This window comes from Cotesia glomerata, linkage group LG6, assembly GCF_020080835.1.
Source record: "Cotesia glomerata isolate CgM1 linkage group LG6, MPM_Cglom_v2.3, whole genome shotgun sequence".
Taxonomy (NCBI): domain Eukaryota; kingdom Metazoa; phylum Arthropoda; class Insecta; order Hymenoptera; family Braconidae; genus Cotesia; species Cotesia glomerata.
Genome location: NC_058163.1, coordinates 14,560,520 through 14,580,623, shown reverse-complemented (window position 1 = coordinate 14,580,623; position 20,104 = coordinate 14,560,520). Strand labels below are relative to the sequence as shown.

The 20,104-nt window shown below is 29.6% G+C and overlaps 2 protein-coding genes across 2 annotated transcripts; both read right to left on the bottom strand.

Annotated features, from left to right (window-relative positions):
- Positions 1–9,210: 9,210 nt before the first annotated feature.
- Positions 9,211–9,827, bottom strand: LOC123267983 (forkhead box protein G1-like). The gene is made up of 2 exons (XM_044732867.1): positions 9,509–9,827; positions 9,211–9,437 (listed from the first exon to the last, which is right to left on the bottom strand). The coding sequence occupies exons 1-2, from the start codon at positions 9,825–9,827 to the stop codon at positions 9,211–9,213; spliced, it is 546 nt and encodes a 181-aa protein (XP_044588802.1).
- An 18-nt stretch (positions 9,828–9,845) lies between these two features.
- On the bottom strand, positions 9,846–11,055 carry LOC123267982 (spore coat assembly protein ExsA-like). Its single transcript, XM_044732866.1, has 3 exons — positions 11,004–11,055; positions 10,526–10,767; positions 9,846–10,469 (listed from the first exon to the last, which is right to left on the bottom strand). The coding sequence occupies exons 1-3, from the start codon at positions 11,053–11,055 to the stop codon at positions 9,846–9,848; spliced, it is 918 nt and encodes a 305-aa protein (XP_044588801.1).
- Positions 11,056–20,104: the final 9,049 nt, after the last annotated feature.

Here is a 20,104-nt window from a genome sequence, read left to right as displayed (position 1 = left end):
GTATTTCATAATGAATTCAACGACTTCTTCATTAGTATTTATACCCATTATTGGGGCACCTTCAACCCAGAGTATTAAATGAAAATGTTGAATTCCTCTACCTTGATATTCCCGGCGCCAAAAGAAATGACTAATTGGGCCAAGAGGTTCGCTATCTGATTGAATGAATTCAAGAACAGCTTGAAATTTATTGTCGATAAATCTTGAAACTGACACTGGGTCAGCTGCAATCGCTTCACTTGAAGACAGTTTGTCAAAATTTGGTGTATTTATTTCCTTCAGATACTCTACTAAATCATCCCAAAGCCATTCAGCAGGACTGATCGTAAAAAACCATGTTGCGGGTCCATAATGACGTGTCATACAATGCAAATTATTTTTAGGTTTACTCCAAAATTGTTCCGAATTTCTGAGTCGCGCAAAAAGAGTCGTCAAATTTACTTCCAATTTACCATCTTTGAGGCTTTTTAAGTAACTTTCTGCGGAATACCTTTCAGAAGCATTTGTAACATTCAGGGTGTGATAAATACCTTGGCCAAGCTGACGGATGTTAGCATCATTTAATAAGAAAAATAAATATTGTTGGTTTAATCGAAAACGTGAATCAGCAGATTTTAGTCGTGCTCTAATGTAGTCAAAAGCAGTAAGGGGCACTTTTCTTTGTTCACATTGACCATTATTACCATAAGGATATATATCTGGAAAACATTGTAAATCCAATGTTTTCATTCGATTATCTAATGCTTTTTCATGAACTTTTAACATTTGATACATGTTGGTTGAAGTATCATTCTTTCTTTTATCATGAAGAGGATATATAGTGTATTGTTCATATTGAGACTCTTCTGGATTTAATACTTGTGTTAACATAGCTTTATGCTGAGAGAATTGACTTTCGCTTTTATCAGGATTAAGTTCATTATCAGTAGTCTTTGTCGATTTTGTTGACTGTGATGTTTTATTGTAAGTATGATCATTAAAATTTATATTTGTTTCTTTTTCTAATGACACTGCACTATAGTTATGTTCTTCAATAATATTATTTTCTTCTCTTTTAAAAATGTTACCATTGTTTTCAACTTTTTCACCATTTATCATATTTTCAGAATTTTCATCCTCAGTCGCTTCAAAATGAAATGAAATATTCTTCGAATCTAACCATTCGCGTAACTTTTGAGGGCATTGGGGTAATTTAATTTCAGAGTAATGAACGTTATGACTTTTTAACCATATTAATACTCTAAATATGTTTTCTAAATTAACGATATTCTGCCATATAACTTTTGATTTTGTAGGTAAACTCCGGACTAAAATATATAACTCATGATGTATATTCAAAGGATCAGTAGTTGAACAAATTTTTTTTAGAGTTTCTTCTATTGGCAAGGGAAGATGAAATACTTGACCTTCAAGTTTTTGTACTCGCATAGTCTGAGGTAAATTTTTTTTAGCAACAGTTCCTAATCTTTTAACTACTTGAAAAGCTTTCGCTCGTTGAATAAGAACTTTTTCATACTCATTTAATGCAAGAATTTCATTTGGAATTTTTCCAACATACATATTGTTCAGTAAACAAGTTGAAGGAACAGTATTAGAACGAATTTTTTTTAAACAATAGTCACAAATAAAATCACTGTTCATAGTTGGATCTTTTTCATTAATAAAATTGATTAAATCATTCCATATATTGTTTGTAATAGGGTTACGCAATTTACTCAATTGAGTGACATCTTTTCTAAAAACTAACTTTTGACAAGATATGCATTTAAAACGAGGTAAATCCAATGACCGTTTTGTAAAAGTTATAAATGCTGCCTTATTTTCAGTTTGGATTTTATCTTCATCTAAACACAACCCTCCGTATTCTTTATCTAAAATATTTCCTTCTTCCTTCATTTTATTAGAAATATTTGTTAAAAATTCTAAATTGCTAGATTCTAATGCCTCATCTAGATTCTTCACATTAAGTAAAAATCTTTTAATTTTATATATAAGTTGCTTTATGTATCGGACAGAAGGAAAATGAGGTGATAACAACTCAATACATATGAATTCTGATTTGCATAAATCGAACGAAGTAAAACAAAAATTGTAGTGACCCAATAAATCTACTACATCTTCAACAGAATGATATATAAATAATTTATCCAAAAATGTTTGAAAATTATTCAAATTTCTTAGCTGTAATTTTTCGAGAAAAATTTTATACCGTACGTATATTTCCATTTCCGTAGTTACTCGACAGTAATAATTACAAAGCCATTTTGTTTTTGCATGACTATCTGTTAACAAAGGTAATATATTGGTAGATTGACCCAATGAATTCATACATATAGTTTGGTTTTCTAACGTTTCAAATTTATAAGATGTTTCATAAAAATAAGGTTCTGTAGTTTGACGATGAAGAGATTGGCCACAAATAGTTTTATATTCATCAATGGTACTTGGGGAATCGGAGGGTAAGTGTGAAAGATGGAATTCGGCTTTCTTCTTTAGAATAAACAAAGTATTTGTCAATGTTTTCATATAAATTTTTCTTTGACACATACACCATTTAACAATTCGTTGTGCTTCTAGGCGTTTTTCTACCAAATTTTTTCCATCAACCTCTGAAGTTAATTTTTGAATATAATATTCAGAAGAATTTATTTTAATAAAATTTTTTCTTGCATTTTCTCGTTGATATTTATTTACAATTTTTTTAGCAATTGATATTTTTTGTTTATGAATTTTCTTTTCACTAATAGATTTAAAATCTTTATTTGAATAATTCTTACCGTTAATCAATAAGCATTTTTTTAATTTATTATCGTCAGAATCGCTGTCTATATTACTAATTATCTCCTTTGATAATTTTTTAGAAGTAATTGCCTCTTGAGACGATTCTTTAGAACTAATTCCCTCTTCAGATAATTTTGTAGGATTTTTTATATCATCATTATCCACTGACGATGAATCAATTGTTTTCATTGTAGATTGTTTGACCAATAATTGTTTATTATTTGATTTTGTATCATTTTTTTCAACGGTGTGAAACAATGCACTTTGATTTTTTTTTGTCAATCCTTTATAGTATCGAATTCGTTGATTGTAATTTTTTTTATTTCTCGTTTGTTCGTCTTTTAAGGATGGTAGATTTAAAGCAATACTGTGATCAACAGTCGGAAAATGACTAATTATATTTGACTGGAATATTTTAACCAAATGAGGACGCATAAGACTCTGGTTATAGATAATGCATTCAGGTTTTTGATTATACAATAGAGATATTGCAAACGCAATAGCAAATACACCACAGTCTGTACCATTATTTTGGTGTTGAACTTTCATGAAAAATGTTGATTTCTCATTAATATCACAGTAAGGATACAAATGTCGCAAAAATAAGATTTGATCATCATTTAATTTAAATGTATTAAGAGAATCATAAATATATATTTTCATTTTATTATAATATGAACATATCCAGTGTTTATCAGAACTGTATAATATTTGTATATGATTTCTCCATTGTGAAACAGGTGTAATTTTTTCAGGTCTTGTCAAATATAATGTGTCACGATGATCATAATCCGAACAATTAGCTAAAATTAATTTGAATTGATATATATGTTCATCTTGCAACTGATCTCCATTTAAGACCATATTTAGATACTCGTTTCTTAGCATTGGTAAAAGACACGTATTATTAATTTTTTTTGGTTTTTTCGTAGGTGGTTTGTCTTTCAATGTTGTTTCAACTTGTCTTTTTCGTACATTCATTGGTAAATTATTCATTTCTTTTTTTACTTCTGTGATTATACTTTTTCTTTTATCTACATCATCCTGTATGAGCTTCTTTTTTATAATGACATTTGAAAATTTATTGTTATATGACATTGTAGTTTCTATTTTTCTTTTTCTTATATTAATGGATAAATTATTAGTTTTTGAACCTGTGAACTGCTGTAGCTCTTTAGTTTGTTTTGAAGTAGCATTCTTCGCAATATTTAAAATTGGAAACGCATTACTATTATTCATACTCAGTATATTTTTATCTTTTATTTCTATGGAAAGAACTTTTCCTAGATTTTCTCCATTGTGTACTTTAGGAAAACTAGTTATGTTATTACTTTGAAATATCTTTATTGAATGACGACGCATTTGACTATGATCATAACAAAATTCAGCTTCTATTGGCCACTCTCGTAAGGCCAGTGAAGTTGCAAATGCTATTGCATAAACTCCACAATCATAATTATTTGGTTGTTTTTGAACATCTGGGAACTCAACTGTATTCGCACCGAATTCAAAGCCGGGATATAATCTTTCTAAAACAATTCGATGGTTTTTGTGAAGTTCTTTTTTGTTTACTGAATGAAAAATATAAATTTTATGAGTATCATAATAACTACAAACCCAATGATCCGTACCATATTTCTCATTATCGCAATGGATATACTCTGTTTCACGGCTATGTAAAATTTGAATATGTAATTTATTAACATCTAATTTCTCAATTAATTCAGGACATTGCACATGCCAAGATTCTCGAAAAGCATATTGAAATTGTCTATAAAGAAGCAACGCAAAATAATCTATGTGTGTGTCTTCTAATAATTGATTACTGATAATATTAAAATAGTCCGATTCTTTTAAAGGAAACATTTTTTAAGTTAAATAGGTTATAAATAAGTAAAAAATAGTCAAAAACTATAAAATAAGTTTATGAATAAAAAATTCCAAATTTTATTACTTAAATATTTAATTGTTTTATTTAACAACTAGACGACCCGGTGAACTTCGTATCATCTACATATATTTGTGAAAAGTATAGTCAAAACTTGATACAAAATTTTTATTTACATTAAATGCAACATATTTATACACTTAATTAATTTTAAAGCTTTCCGATGGACTACATTTTTTATCTTTTCTTGCAGTGCGTAAATATATAAAGATGGTGGTTTCCCGACTCACGAACAGTCGTCAGGTCGTCTTCTCCTTGGCATTTTGAAACAAAAACAATAAAAAATTTCTTGCGCACTGACAATCTGATGATAGATTTTATTCATTGGCTTGAAATTAATTTATTTCTTTTAACAACTAACTGACACTTTTTTTTATTTCTGAAAACAAAACAGACCAAAAAGATCGGACCTCACTTCACAGCTAGGAACGGACCCAAAGAGATCGGACCTCATTACTCAGCTCAGAACATTGTGTATTGGAAAACTAAATTGTCGTTTTTAGTATTTTCTGTTGTTTATTATTTATGTTTTTCACCGTTTAAACTTCCCTGAACTTCAAAAATTTCCTGTTTCTCTTTAGATTTTATCAAATTTTATATCTGTAGGAACTGATATTTGAAAAATATGAATTTTTTGACAATTAATACCTCCGCACTCTTATGTGAGGGAGGAATTTCATAAGATCCTATTCGAGATGATTTCTACATTATAAATAAAAGATTCTTACAAAACTTCGAGTCTATAGAAACTATTGTTTGGAAATGATAGTTTTTCATTGCTGACGTCCCCGCAATCCTTTTTGGGGTTAGAATTTGATAAAATCCATTCTTAGCTGAACTTAAAACTATACACGAAGATTCCTACCAAATTTAGAGTCTGTAGAAAGTTACAGTTTGGAGATAGAAATTTAACATTCTAACACCCACCCCCGCAATCTTTATTAGGGTGGGTTGCTGTAAAATCCGTTCTTAAAATATTTCCGCACCACATATGGAAGACTCCAACTAAATTTGCCGTCTGTGGAATCTATAATTTGAAAATTAAAAATTTTCATTGTTAATATCTGCCCCGCAACCCCCTGTGGAGTGAGCTATCGTGAAATTCGTCCATAGATTATTTCTATATCCCTTACAGAAGATTCCTACCAAATTTGGGGTCTATAGGATCCATAGTTTAAAAACGGGAATTATTCATTGTTAACGCCCCCGCAATTCCCTTTGGGGGAGGATTTTTTGAAAATTATTATGACATACAAACCTTCTCCTGAAAATTCTGAAGACAACAAAAAAAAATTAGCCCAATCGGTCCAGCCGTTCTCAAGTGATGCGTGGACATACATGCGGCATTTTATTTTTATTTATATAGATATTGGATATTTACATGTACTACTAATAACATTATTAATAATAATAATAATAATAATAATAATAATAATAATAATAATACTAAGTCTTAAGAATTAATAAGTATTTATTAACTTTTGAACTCCAAGAAATAGAGTATTTGTTAATTTTTCTTTAATTTGTCACTGCTAAGAATTAAATTATAAATGTCGTTCTGCCTAAAATTTATTTATTATTGAGCTTGTCGCACTGCTGACAATTATTTATTATTGAGCTTGTCGCACCGCTGACAATTGATTTATTATTGAACTTGTCGCTTTGCTGACAATTTATTTATTATTTAACTTGTCGCACAGCTGACAGTTGTTAAGAATATTTTGTTGTTCTGCTGTCAATTTATTTATTATTGAACTTGTCGCACCGCTGACAGTTGATTTATTATTTAACTTGTCGCTCTGCTGACAATTTATTTATTATTGAACTTGTCGCACCGCTGACAATTGATTTATTATTTAACTTGTCGCTCTGCTGACAATTTATTTATTATTGAACTTGTCGCACCGCTGACAATTGATTTACTATTGAACTTGTCGCACCGCTGACAATTGATTTATTATTTAACTTGTCGCTTTGCTGACAATTAATTTATTATTTAACTTGTCGCACAGCTGACAGTTGTTATGAATATTTTGTTGTTCTGCTGACAATTTATTTATTATTGAACTTGTCGCACCGCTGACAATTGATTTATTATTTAACTTGTCGCTCTGCTGACAATTTATTTATTATTGAACTTGTCGCACTGCTGACAATTGATTTATTATTTAACTTGTCGCTCTGCTGACAATTTATTTATTATTTAACTTGTCGCACAGCTGACAGTTGTTAAAAATATTTTGTTGTTCTGCTGTCAATTTATTTATTATTGATCTTGTCGCACTGCTGACAGCTGATGATATGAATTCGTCACACTTCTGAAAATTATTTTTTAATTTGAATTTGTGTAGTAAATATTAAAATTTTTTGATAGTAATTATAATAATAATAATAATTATAATTATAATACAATATATATACAAATGTATATAATTAATAATAATTATAATTATAATACAATATATATAATTGTATATAATTAATATTATTATTATTATTTTTAATTAATATAAAAAATTTAACTAAACTCACAAACAATTATCTATAATTATTGTATATTTATTTTTATTAACAGGGACTCTCGTTTTTTGAATAAACGTTTATAAAACTATCAAAACAAGTGTCACCGCAAATAAGAATAAGAATAACAATATAATACGATAGCTATAGAAACTAATCTTATGGATTCATGATTTTTTCCCGTAGCTCGATCTAACGTCACGAAAAAATCTTTAGTTGATGCCAATCTAATATCATATTTAATTCTTGTAATATATACAATCAGCGTTATACATATTCCTTTTCCATGCATTTCCTCTTCAGGAAATACATGGATGAAGGAATACTAACGGAATACATAACGCTGACTATGGAGTGCTATGTATATATTATGATTATATTCGAATTTTTTTCATTACTTCGTATGTTGTCAGAGGGCGTAAACAATTCTCTCTATAAAGTTACAAGTCCTTCGACGTCACTACGGTCAAGTTTACTTAGTGAAGAAAATTATAATATCATTTTTTCTGGAATTATCTGTAATTGTGGACTGAAATTCTAATTGAGTAAAAAAATATAATACGGTCTTGGTTTATAATACGGTCTTGGTTTAACCCATCTTCTTAATTATGGATTCCAATTATTCCGTAGACACCATTAATCGTTCCATTTATCGCCATACTCTTCCAAATAACATAAATAAGGAATAAAATCTCCTCAAATATACAAATATAAATATACATGAAGATCGTGAAATCTGCTATTGATAGTTGCGGGAAAATTCAAATTTAAAAATAATTATAAAAATTAAATTTTAATATTCGAAATTATATAGTAATTATAATAGTAATTCGTTATTATAATAGTCGTACAGAATTTTAATTAAAAATTAGCATAAGAATTTTAATTTTAATTTTCAATAATTGATTCAATAATTTAAATTCGGACATTATTATAGTGATACTGAAATTAACAAACAACTAAATGTTTTCTTTTTTGCGAATAAAAGTTTTTTGAGAAAATTGTTTATGCAGAAATTAAAAAAAAACATTTTCGTATTATAATTGACTTGTTATTAACCTAAAAAATTTTTAGGTCAGCTGCTTTGAGCATCATAAAATTTATAATTAAATCTAGTTCCGTTCATAAGTCTTCAGATTTTTTAATATTTAAAAAGATCGTGTTATAAAAATACTACCTAAAATAATGTATGTCAATTACAAAGATATTCTTAGCATTTAATTAAACAATAGGATGATGTAGGTATATTATGTATCTACAGAGATATAGATACATAATTCAGATACTGCTAATAAAAGCATGTTATTATCAAAGTTAAAAAATACTTGTTTTATTTTATTTTTAAATTACTAGAATTCAAATTTGCGCGCGCAAGCGCGCGCCTGACTGTAGCATTTGCATATATTTTCATGCTTATGATATATTCGACCAATCACGTTACGAATAGTTTGATGCCACATACATTTCATCTCAATTTTTTATTAGGATATTATTTTTCACCAAAAATTTTAGATCAACATATTAAATAATATAAATAATGAACTGTAAGGTTATATTTTTTTGTACCAAAAATTGAAGACTAACATATTAAATAATATAAATAATTTGTACCAAAAATTTAAGACTAACATATTGAATAATATAAATAATGAACTGTATTATATTATTTTTTCTCAAAAGTTTAAATTAACATATTGAATAATGAAAGTAATAAGCTGTTAGAAAAACAATTGATAAGAATCAAAAGATAATTTCTTGCGGCAAGAAAATAATTTAGAGTTTCATTGTCACAAGTCAAAACGATAAATTCTTGAATCAAGTAAAATTATAAGTAGTTAAATAAATTTATAAATTGTTTTGAATCAAAAATTTTTTCACTTAAATCATGACAATGAAACTCATCAAAATATTTTTTTTTGGACTAGAAATCATCTTTTGGATCTATTCAATTATGCTTCAGATCAAATAAAAATTAAATTTTCCATAGTTGGAACTTCTTCCTCTTCCTCTTCTACTCCCATTATTAAATTGTTGACCAATTCCACGATTTTTTCCCCCTCTGCCGCTGCCTCTTTTATTGTCATTGCCCCTCCCGTTGCCTTCTTCTTTTCCCCGACGTTGAGATTGGCTGGCGTTTTTACGCCCCCGCCAATTTCCACGACTTTCGCCGGCTGCCGAATTTCGACGGCTATTTTCGAAAAAAATGATTTTAAAAAATTTAATTAAAATTTAATAAAAAATTTTTTTAAAAGTTTATACCTTTTCGAGAAAGAACAGAGCGCCTATCATCCTCATCATCATCATTTTCCTTATCATCATCATTTTCCTCTGGTGGTGGTGCCGAAGAGCTAGCTGAAGACGGTGGTGGTACCGAAGAGTTCATTAGAGGCGGTGGTGGCTGAGAATTTCGTGGAGGTGGCGGTGGCAATGAATTCAGTAAAAAAGGTGCAGCCACTGATACCGATGATAGGCCAGGAAACGGTGTAGGTTGGCGCGCACCCGCTAACAGGGATAAATCACCTGGTTGCCATTGATTGCCATAGGTTGGTGGTGGCTGTACACTGGTTAGTTGTGGCATACCATAATCATATGGTAACTATGAGTAACCCCCTGGTTGAGATGGTGGATAAAATTCCGGTGCCCACATCGACTGTTGACTATGATAAGCTGACATTGGAATTTGGGATTGATTAACAGCTTCCGGTGGCAGCGGGGGCTGCTGATAATCATTAGTTGCTGCTGGTAGCTGCGGTGGTTGACTATTGTCAACTGTTCTTGAAAGCTGTAGCTGCTGATTATTATCAGCCCTCGGTAGCAGTGGAAGCTGCTGATCATTAGATGCTGGTGGTGGCCGCGGTGGTTGATTATTGTTAACTGTTGCTGATGGCCGTGGCTGCTGGTTATAATCAGTCCTCGGTGGCAGCGGGGGCTGCTGATAACCATTAATTGCTGCTGGTGGTGGCTGCGGCGGTTGATTATTGTCAACTGTAGCTGATGGCTGTGGCTGCTGGTTATTATCAGTCCTCGGTGGCAGCGGGGGCTGCTGATGATTATTAGCTGCTGCTGGTGGTGGCAGCGGCGGTTGATTATTGTCAACTGTAGCTGATGGCTGCTGATTATTATCAGTCCTCGGTGGCAGCGGGGGCTGCTGATTATCATTAGCTGTTGCTGGTGGTGGCTGCGGCGGTTGATTATTATCAGTCCTCGGTGGCAGCGGGGGCTGCTGATTATCATTAGCTGCTGCTGGTGTGGCTGCGGCGGTTGATTATTGTCAACTGTAGCTGATAGCTGTGGCTGCTGGTTATTATCAGTCCTCGGTGGCAGCGGGGGCTGCTGATGATCAATAGCTGTTGCTTGTGATACTGGCTGCGGCGGTGGTGGTGGGAGCCACCAATTCAATTGTGCAGAGTTATAGGGCACCTGACAACGAACCCCATGACTGTGTGCAAGTCGGTTGTAATACGCAACTGCCCTTTGGGCATGTGTCATGGCGCTGTATAGCTCATTATTGACTTCATCTGAAATGAATCAAAAAGATTATTAAAATATTATAATAATATTTATTAAAATACTAATAAATTTATAGTATATTATATTTATTTATTTATATTATATTTATTTGTATTATGATTTTTTTTATTATTATTTTATATTTATATTATTCTTTTTATTATACTTATGTTATTGTTGTTTTAACTATGACATGTAAATTATCAAAGTTTAAAATAGAATTATAATAGATAAAATTATTTACTTGATGGATTTGGTGTTTTTGAACTTAATGGATTTGGTCTTTTAGAATTCATCTTAGATGCGAAAATCTGAAAAAAAGAAAAATTAAAAATAAATATATTTCAAGTTTAAAAATTTCATTTTAGTTTAAGTTTATTCTAGTAATAAATAACAATAAACATTAATTTAATCAACTTTCAATTATTTGATTTATATTTAATTTATCAATTTATGAAAAAAAATTTACAATAAAACTCATTTCTTTTACTTACGTGTTTTGTTACAATGCGACGACCGGCTCCCGTAACAATGTCCTTTGAAAGACTTAACAAACAATAATCACCTACATTCACACTCCTTTTTTACACTTTATTGAATATCGATTGCCACGCCTACTACCAGAAAAATCATTGAACCTGTCAATAATGAAGAGAAAGCTAATTCTGCGGTAATTTATAGTTAAATAAATCTTTTCCCATAAATTACCAATTACTAGCTGGGTTGGATGACAGGTTCTATTATTATAAAAATACTAATTTTTACACTTTATTGAATATCAACTGCCACGCCTATTACCAGAAAAATCATTGAACCTGTCAATAATGAAGAGAAAGCTAATTCTGCGGTAATTTATGGTTAAATAAGTCTTCCTATTAATTACCAATTACTAGCTGGGTTAGACGACAGGTTCTATTGTTATAAAAATATTAATAACAATGTTAATTTTATTCAAATACAATATTAAATACTTATGATATAAATAATATATGAATGAATATGATATAAATAATTATGAATAATAATTACAATAACAATACTAATGTCCAAATTAAAAGTATTGCTTTAGTTTACGAAATAATACCAATAACAATAAAATTAATATTAAATTTTTTCATGTCTACTTTTAGATTCGACTTTGCACATGATTTTACAAATGATAAAAAATAGTGATAATTAGAATTTAAATGAAACGCTTTCGTATAAATTTTTTAATTTAAGTCATCGCGGATTTCATTAATTAAATAATAAAAATCATAATAATTAATGTTAAATTTTTTATGATTTTTTTAAATAGAAATAATAATAACGATAAGCAATATTAATAATATATTATAATTATTATTATTATTATTATTATTATTATTATGATTATTATTATCATAGAAAGTTGTAGTTGAGCTATTAGATTTGAATCCTCGCGCGCTTTACGAGGCAGTGACAAATTCAACGTCTATTTTTTAAGTAGTAATGGGACATGTTATTATTCGCAGATAGGTGTCGCTGAAGTTGAGTCGTAGATATAAGTAGCTAACTTTAGACACGAGGCAGAATTAACCAAATATTATACAATACATATTAAAGTATTAATAAACATGTTAAAGTATTAATAATAATAATATTTGGTTTATTTAATTTAATTTCAAGTTTTTCATGTTCTTTAAAGTAGAGATAACATTGAAAATGATATTAATATTACTATCGATGTAAATGTCAATTTTTTTATTTCTATGATAAAATTTATTTTATGATAAAATTTCAAATAAAAATGTCAATGTAAACATTCGCGCGCTTTTAAAAAAAAAAACAATCACTATTGTTATCAATAGGTTTAATTTTTGGATACTTTTTAAGCAAAAAATAATAATAATATACATTTCAACAATTATATTGATAAAAACAATAAACAATAAGAATAATTAATAAATAATAACAGTAATAATAATAATTCTAAAAATGATAAGTGTTATTATCATGATTATCCATGAAGTCCCAATTATGTTTTTATGAATTTTAATTTTTCCGCGATTTTCAAAGTAATAATAATGATTTATGTTATATTGGTGATAATGGTTCTGATATTAAAAGAAATATTTTCGTAGCTATTATAAAATTTGAATTTCTGCGGTTTTTCTACGAATAATAAATAAAAATTCAAGTTTTACATGTTTTGAATTTTTTTTGAGAAAATTTTTTCAAGAAACTTAAGGCAGTTATAAATCCGATTCCATACACTTTAGGACTGTAAGTAATAATTGGATACGCTAATATTTCCAGATGGTGTCACTAATTTTAAATTTTAAAATGCGGGGCAGTGAGGCAGTGTATTTTAAACGTTTTGTACAATTTATGTAAGTGATAGCAAACTGCGTTGCCTGGTGAGTGTAAACGCAAGCTGTTAATGTTGTTTTTCGTTAGAGTGTTCCATCTTATTTAGGATTTCTATACATTCTCATTTTTATATAATCTATGAACCTGCTCTTTTCTCATCAGAAAAAAGTCAGGATCTAAAATTCTGCGGCGCTATAGTATGTGCTGATTAATTTTTTAAAAATTAGCTAGTGTAATTACTATAAAAAGTAAATACTGCTTAATAACAGGATTACAAGGTATAATCTACTAAAATAAAATGTCATTTGGCAACGAAGATTTAAAATTAAGAAAAAAAAATCTATAACTCTAAATAAGTGTTATGACTACAGTATATAATTCGGCAGTCTGACGCCCCGTTCAGGTTGTGAACGGGACTTGGCGTCAAATTCTGCCGAATTTGTGGATAATTCGGCAGTCTGACGCCCCGTTCAGGTTGTGAACGGGACTTGGCGTCAAATTCTGCCGAATTGGTGGATATATATTAGGGTGTGCCAAAATGTAACTCCCGTGGAGAACCTTTTAAAATTGGAATTTTTAGTTTCGCTTTTAACAGGGGCTGCGTTTGGGCATTTCCTGATATATTTTGGTGTGAGAATATGTATTTGATTTTCATAGAATTTTCAAACAGAAGCTTAGTTTGGGTATTTCCGGTGAAAATTCAAAATTTGGCCGGAAGTGCTTGATTAAATCTCCTGTTAAAAATTCTATAAATAATCAAATTAATTCTCTCAACCTAAAATATCTCAGGAAATGCCCAAACACAGCTGCTGTTGAAAGTGGAACTCAAAATTCCAATTTTAAAAGGTTCTCCACGGAAGTTACATTTTGGCAAACCCATACATACATATATGTATGTCTTGTGGGGTTTTCGCGGACGCAAAATTCAGTTTTTTTTTATTGCATACATTTGATCTACAAAAGCTCACTATTCGATGTATGCAGCAGTTTTTGTAATGTATATTTAAATATCTATTCTAAATACTCGAAAGTTGCGTGGGGTGTTAACATCACCCCATTGAAACTTTATATAGCTTTATCGCGCGGGGTGTTTTGTACTCCCCATCTCAAATTCCTGAGCTTGAGTTCTTGCTATGATACTTGGACTTTTATAGTTATTATTTATGTTCAACTTTGAATTTGGAAAAATTTTTTCTTTTAAACGTAAAAATTTAAAGAGTAGAAATTTGAGCTCGAAGAGCTGAAAAAATGAATAGATTTTCGAGCATTACGCTTAAAAATAAGTGGCATGTTCCAGTTATGGCCTGCAGGGTCAACCATTTTTCAGATTTTTTTCTTGAGCTGTTTTAGAGTTGTTGCCAAAAGACTTCAAAAATTATGAATTTATGATAAAGTTTACTATTACGGTTTTGAGAGGACCCGATGGTCTAGCGGCCTAAAATTTAAGTTATTTTAAAAAATTTTATTTCTATGTGAAGGTAATGACTAATGCTTTCCATTTTCCTTACACTTATTCTATTACTTATTAACTACACAAACATGAAAATCAAAACGAAAAAAAAAAGTTTTTATTAAATTAGAAAAATAGCACTGAAGTATCCCTTTTAAAAAAAATTAGAAAAACGGTTCACCCTAAAGGCCATCCCTGCAACTTCCCGCCAATTCTATACCTAAACGCTTAAAATTGCACTTATGACGTTTTAGAGCTCTTCGAGCTCATAAATACAATTTGTGTATTATTTTGAGCTCTCCGAGCTCAAAAAATAGCTTTTGTATGCTTTTGAGCTCCTCGAGCTCAAAAGTTTGATAGAAGTTTGATAAAACTCTATTTTTTTAATTTTAAAATCGCAATAACTTTTGAATGGATCAACCAATTTTCACGCGGTTGGCGGCATTCGACGCAGTTTTATCATCCTCATAAGTTATTTTCAGGTTTTCATTGATCGAACCGAAAATTTCAGAGTAATTCCGAAAAAATACTTTTTTCGGTTTTCTTTCGTTCACGATAACTCACGAACGAATCAACCGATTTTGACTAGCGGCGATCGACGCGGTTTTTTGATGTTAAGAGCTGATTAGTTTTTGGGATTGATCGGTGAAGCCGTTTAAAAGTTCTTCCAAAAAAACCACTTTTCAAAAAATTTTTTTCGTAGTTTTTTTGCAATTTCTTAAATAAAATCTACTGATCTGAATCGGTTCAAATTTTTAGGAAATCTAAGTTTGGTCAAGCTCTTTCGAATGGTGCCAACCGCGATCAAATCGGTCAAGCCGTTTAAAAGTTATAAGCGGTTCACATACTTTCTCACACACCTACACACACACACACACACACACACACACACACACACACACACACACACACACACACACACACACACACACACACACATACAGACACCGTGACAACCTCGCGGGGATAGTCAGTGAAGCTTCCTGTGACCTTCAAACGTCGAGATCTGATGAAAACTCGATTTTTGCAAAACGGGGTGAAAACAATAACTTCCCGATTTTTAAAAATCTGAGATTTTTAGCGGGAAGTTAAAAATGGACCTGACTGGTGGTGTAGGAGGTAGATTGATCTCTTCCTCTGATCTGAAATTAAAAAATATAACCGATTTTTAATCAGTATAAGTATAGTTATCGTCGATACTTGAATGAAAAAAAAAAAAAAAACTATTTTAACTTTAAACTACGTGCCATTTTGTCAAATATATTTTTTTTTCATTCTATTATCGACGATAACTGTACTTTTACTAATTAAAAATCAGTCATATTTTTTAATTTCAGATCAGAGGGAGAGATCAATCTACCTCCACCAGTCAAGTCCATTTTTTTAGGGGGACTTAAGCGCCATTTTTCTTATTTAAAAGGAAAAAGTTTTTTTTGTTTTGATTTTTATTTTTGTGTAGTTGATTAGTAATAGGATAAGTGTAAAAAAATTTGAAAGCATTCATCATTCCCTTTATATAGAAATAAAATTTTTAAAATAGCTTAAATTTTAGGCCGCTAGACCACCGGGACCCCTTAATAAGGAAAAATTGAAAAAAAAAAAAATACATAATTTTTCGATAAATTTAAGCATCATGCATTCCCTGTTTCAGAATACTAATTAAGAATAAGTCAAAAACACTAAATTCAAATTTTTTTCAATAACTTCAATTTATTGCTCGTATATATAGATATACAGTTTGCTTGGAATGACTGCTTCTAAACTCGTTTCAATCAGTACTCTTAACGAGGGTTTAATTAATTTCTTATATATGTCCACATATAATATCCAATGTTAAAACAAATAAAAAATGATTTGTGAGTAAAATATGCGTACACGCCTGAAATACATTCAATTGTTGCACTCAGATGTCACCACTAGTCATTTTAGTGGGAATTTTATTTAAATTCAAATTTATCTGGACAATTAGCTTAAGTAAGATTTATAGTTACAAATATATCATCATAATTTACTATAAAATTTAAAAAACACCTAGTAACTGATACAATTTTTCAAAAATTAAAAAAAATTTTAATTAAAAAAAAAAAATTTTCTTAAAAATTTAAATTTCGAAAAAAAAATTTTTTTAATCGTACTTGGCGTGCGTCATTGAGTAGCCTAAATTCGTTCGAAAAAATTATTTGACTACTTAGTTTTTTTTGTATTCTGCTCATCTTTGATTGATTGATGAAAAACGTATAGGACCCGTATAAAATTTCAATAAATGCATGAAAAATAGTAAGTAGAAAATAAGATGGTCAATAAAAAAAAATCAGTTGTATTTGTTGAAAAAGTTAACAACTTCCTCGACAATTAAAGAACATGTGGAAAAAATCATATGATTTTAGCTTTTACTTTAATTAAATTTTGTAGAATCAGATTTATTCAAAAATTAAGAAACCTTTATTTTAGAATGTTCGATTTTGAAAGTATATATTTTTTAAAAGTATATATTTATTCATCTATAGATTTTAATTTGTCAATTCAGTGAAAAATTTCAAAATTCACCAGTCAAATTTTAAAAATGTATTCGTATGACCATCATGATTGACATGGAAAGGGTTCATCTGACGGAAACTTAAAATCAGATCTTTTTTGTAAAATATTTCATTTCCTTCAAAACTAATTATTGCGTAACCCATACATTGTAGTGATTGGTAAGTTCTGAAAAAAAATGAAAGTAATTTAAAAAAGTTGAAAATTACGATGATAGACATATTACTGTAAATATAAAATCAAAGGCTTAAAATTCAACAAAAAAAATTTTTTGGTTTCTGAACAATACTTTAAGTTTATTTTAAAATAAAAAATATAATTGATTTTTATGACCGAATCTAGTATATAATTTCATTAAAATTCAATCAATAATATAAAATGTTATGGCGAGTACTTTTTCTTTTAGTGTTAGATAAGAGTTTTATGAAATTATGTAGAACTTCACGAAATTCCATTCAGTTTTATAAAAATTAATTTCTGTTATGTATAATATGTCATAGAAGTTAAAAAAATTCTACAAAATTAATTCTCCTGTCTGAGTTGAGATTCCATAAAATTTTTTATAATTCCATAAAATATTTCAGAGACTTATAAACCATTATGAAGTTTTAATTAATAAATGAATAGAATTTTATGAAAAAATTTCTTTTCCGGAAATTTTTTATATAAAATATTTTCTGTGCACGTCATTCAATTTAGTCAGTTTGAAATTGTTCAAGAATATTTGCTGATATGAAATGACCCTGAAGTTGGCACACAGCCGACAAAGATAATTTTTGGTTAGAGATATCTGAAATACAGATGGAGCCATAGTAAATATATCCATCGAAAATTGCTCGGTGCCAAATATCTACTAGTACAAATTTCAACAATTTTTTATAGCCCAAAATAATTTTTTGAAAAGTTTCTTAAGCTAGTGTAAAATTTAAATCTTACAAAAATTAGCAGTCTGTTTTTATTTGCAGTTATTTATGTGTACATTTTTGTAAATTTTATCATTTTTAGTAGAAATTTTTGATAACGATATTTTCTGAAGCAATTTTTTTTTTAATAGAAAATTGTACGTATAGAAATTCTAAAAATACACACTCACTTTTTTTTATTTTTACAAATTTAGATATTTTAAAAGATATACGTCTCCAAAAATTTTTTTTTAATTTTTGGAAACGAATATGGGCCTTAAAATTTTTTTTTCAAGTAAATGGAAAAAAAATTCAGTTAATTAAGTGAGATGTCAAAATTAAATACATTAAAGAATTACGATTTTCCGCCACTCATTAATAATCAAGTCAAGACATTTAATAGACAGTATAAATTTTGTTGTTGGTAGAATTATGAGTGAGAAGATACTTTGAGAACGGACCTCAAAGTATCATCACAGAATGAAAAAAAAATTAGGAAAACGGTTGACCCTGAAGGCCATCTCTGCAACTTCCTGCTATTTCCATACCTAGGCGCTTAAAATTGCACTAATTACGTTTTTGAGCTCTTCAAACTCAAAAATACAATTTATGTGTTATTTTGAGCTGAATGAAAAAAAAAATCAGTAAATTAAGTGAGATGTCAATATGAGATACATTAGAAAATTCCACTTTTACAACATCTACTAATAATCGAGTCATGATATTTTTTAATAGACACTATGAATTATGTTGTTGGCAGTACTATGAAAAAAAAAAGATACTTTGAGGATGGACCTCAAAGTATCATTAATTAAATGGAAAAAAATTCAGTAAATTAAGTGAGATATCAAAATGAGATACATTAGAAAATTCCACTTTTACGCCATCTACTAATAATCGAGTAAGATATTTTTTAATAGACAGTATGAATTATGTTGTTGGCAGTACTATGAAAAAAAAGATACTTAGAGGACGGACCTCAAAGTATCATTAATTAAATGGAAAAAAATTCAGTAAATTAAGTGAGATATCAAAATGAGATACATTAGAAAATTCCAATTTTACGCAATCTACTAATAATCGAGTCAAGATATTTAATAGACAGTATGAATTATGTTGTTGGCAGTACTATGGAGAAAAAGATACTTTGAGGACGGACCTCAAAGTATCATTTACTCAATGAAAAAAAATTCAGTAAATTAAGTGAGATGTCAAAATGAGATACATTAGAAAATTTTACTTTTACGCCATCTACTAATAATCGAGTCAAGATATTTTTCAATAGAAAGTATGAATTATGTTGTTGCTAGTACTATGAAAAAAAAAGATACTTTGAGGACGGACCTCAAAGTATCATTAATTAAATGGAAAAAAATTAGAAAAACGGTTCACCCTAAAGGCCATCCCTGCAACTTCCCGCTCAGTTTGTATTTAAACGCTTTAAACTACACATTACGTTTTTGAGCTCTTCGAGCTCAAAAATATTATTTTCGTGTCAATTTGAGCTCTCCGAGCTCAAAACTCTAATAGCAGTTTGAAGACACAATTTTTTGAATTTTCAAACGGCAATAACTTTCGAATGAATGAACCGATTTCCACGCGGTTGGCGGCAATCGACGCAGTTTTTGAAGCTCCATGAAAAATTTTTAAGTTTAAATCGATCAAGCTATGAATTTTAAAGTTATTACAAAAAAACACTTTTTTCGACAACGATATCTCACGAACGCATCAACCGATTCTGACGTTTTTGCTAGCGATCGATGAGGGTTTTCAAGGAGAAGAGCTGATTAGTTTTTGATACGATCGGTTCAGCCAATTCAGAGATATTTAAAAAAAATAAAAAAAAACAACTTTTTTTTTCACTTGTTTTTCACTTTTTTTGCATTTTCTCGAAATCTACCGGTCCGAATTGGTTCCAACTCTCAAGAAATCTAAGTTTGGCGAAGCCCTTTTTGGCGAAGCCACACACACACACAACCACACGGAGGGTAGCGTTGTTTGCTTCCGTAGGTTCTGCTTTTACACCCTACACGTGCTCTCCGGGTAGTGACAAATGAACAACACCAAACAACGATATGGAAATGTCAGAAGATTTTCAAACATCGTTTACAGTACAGAGGATGGATA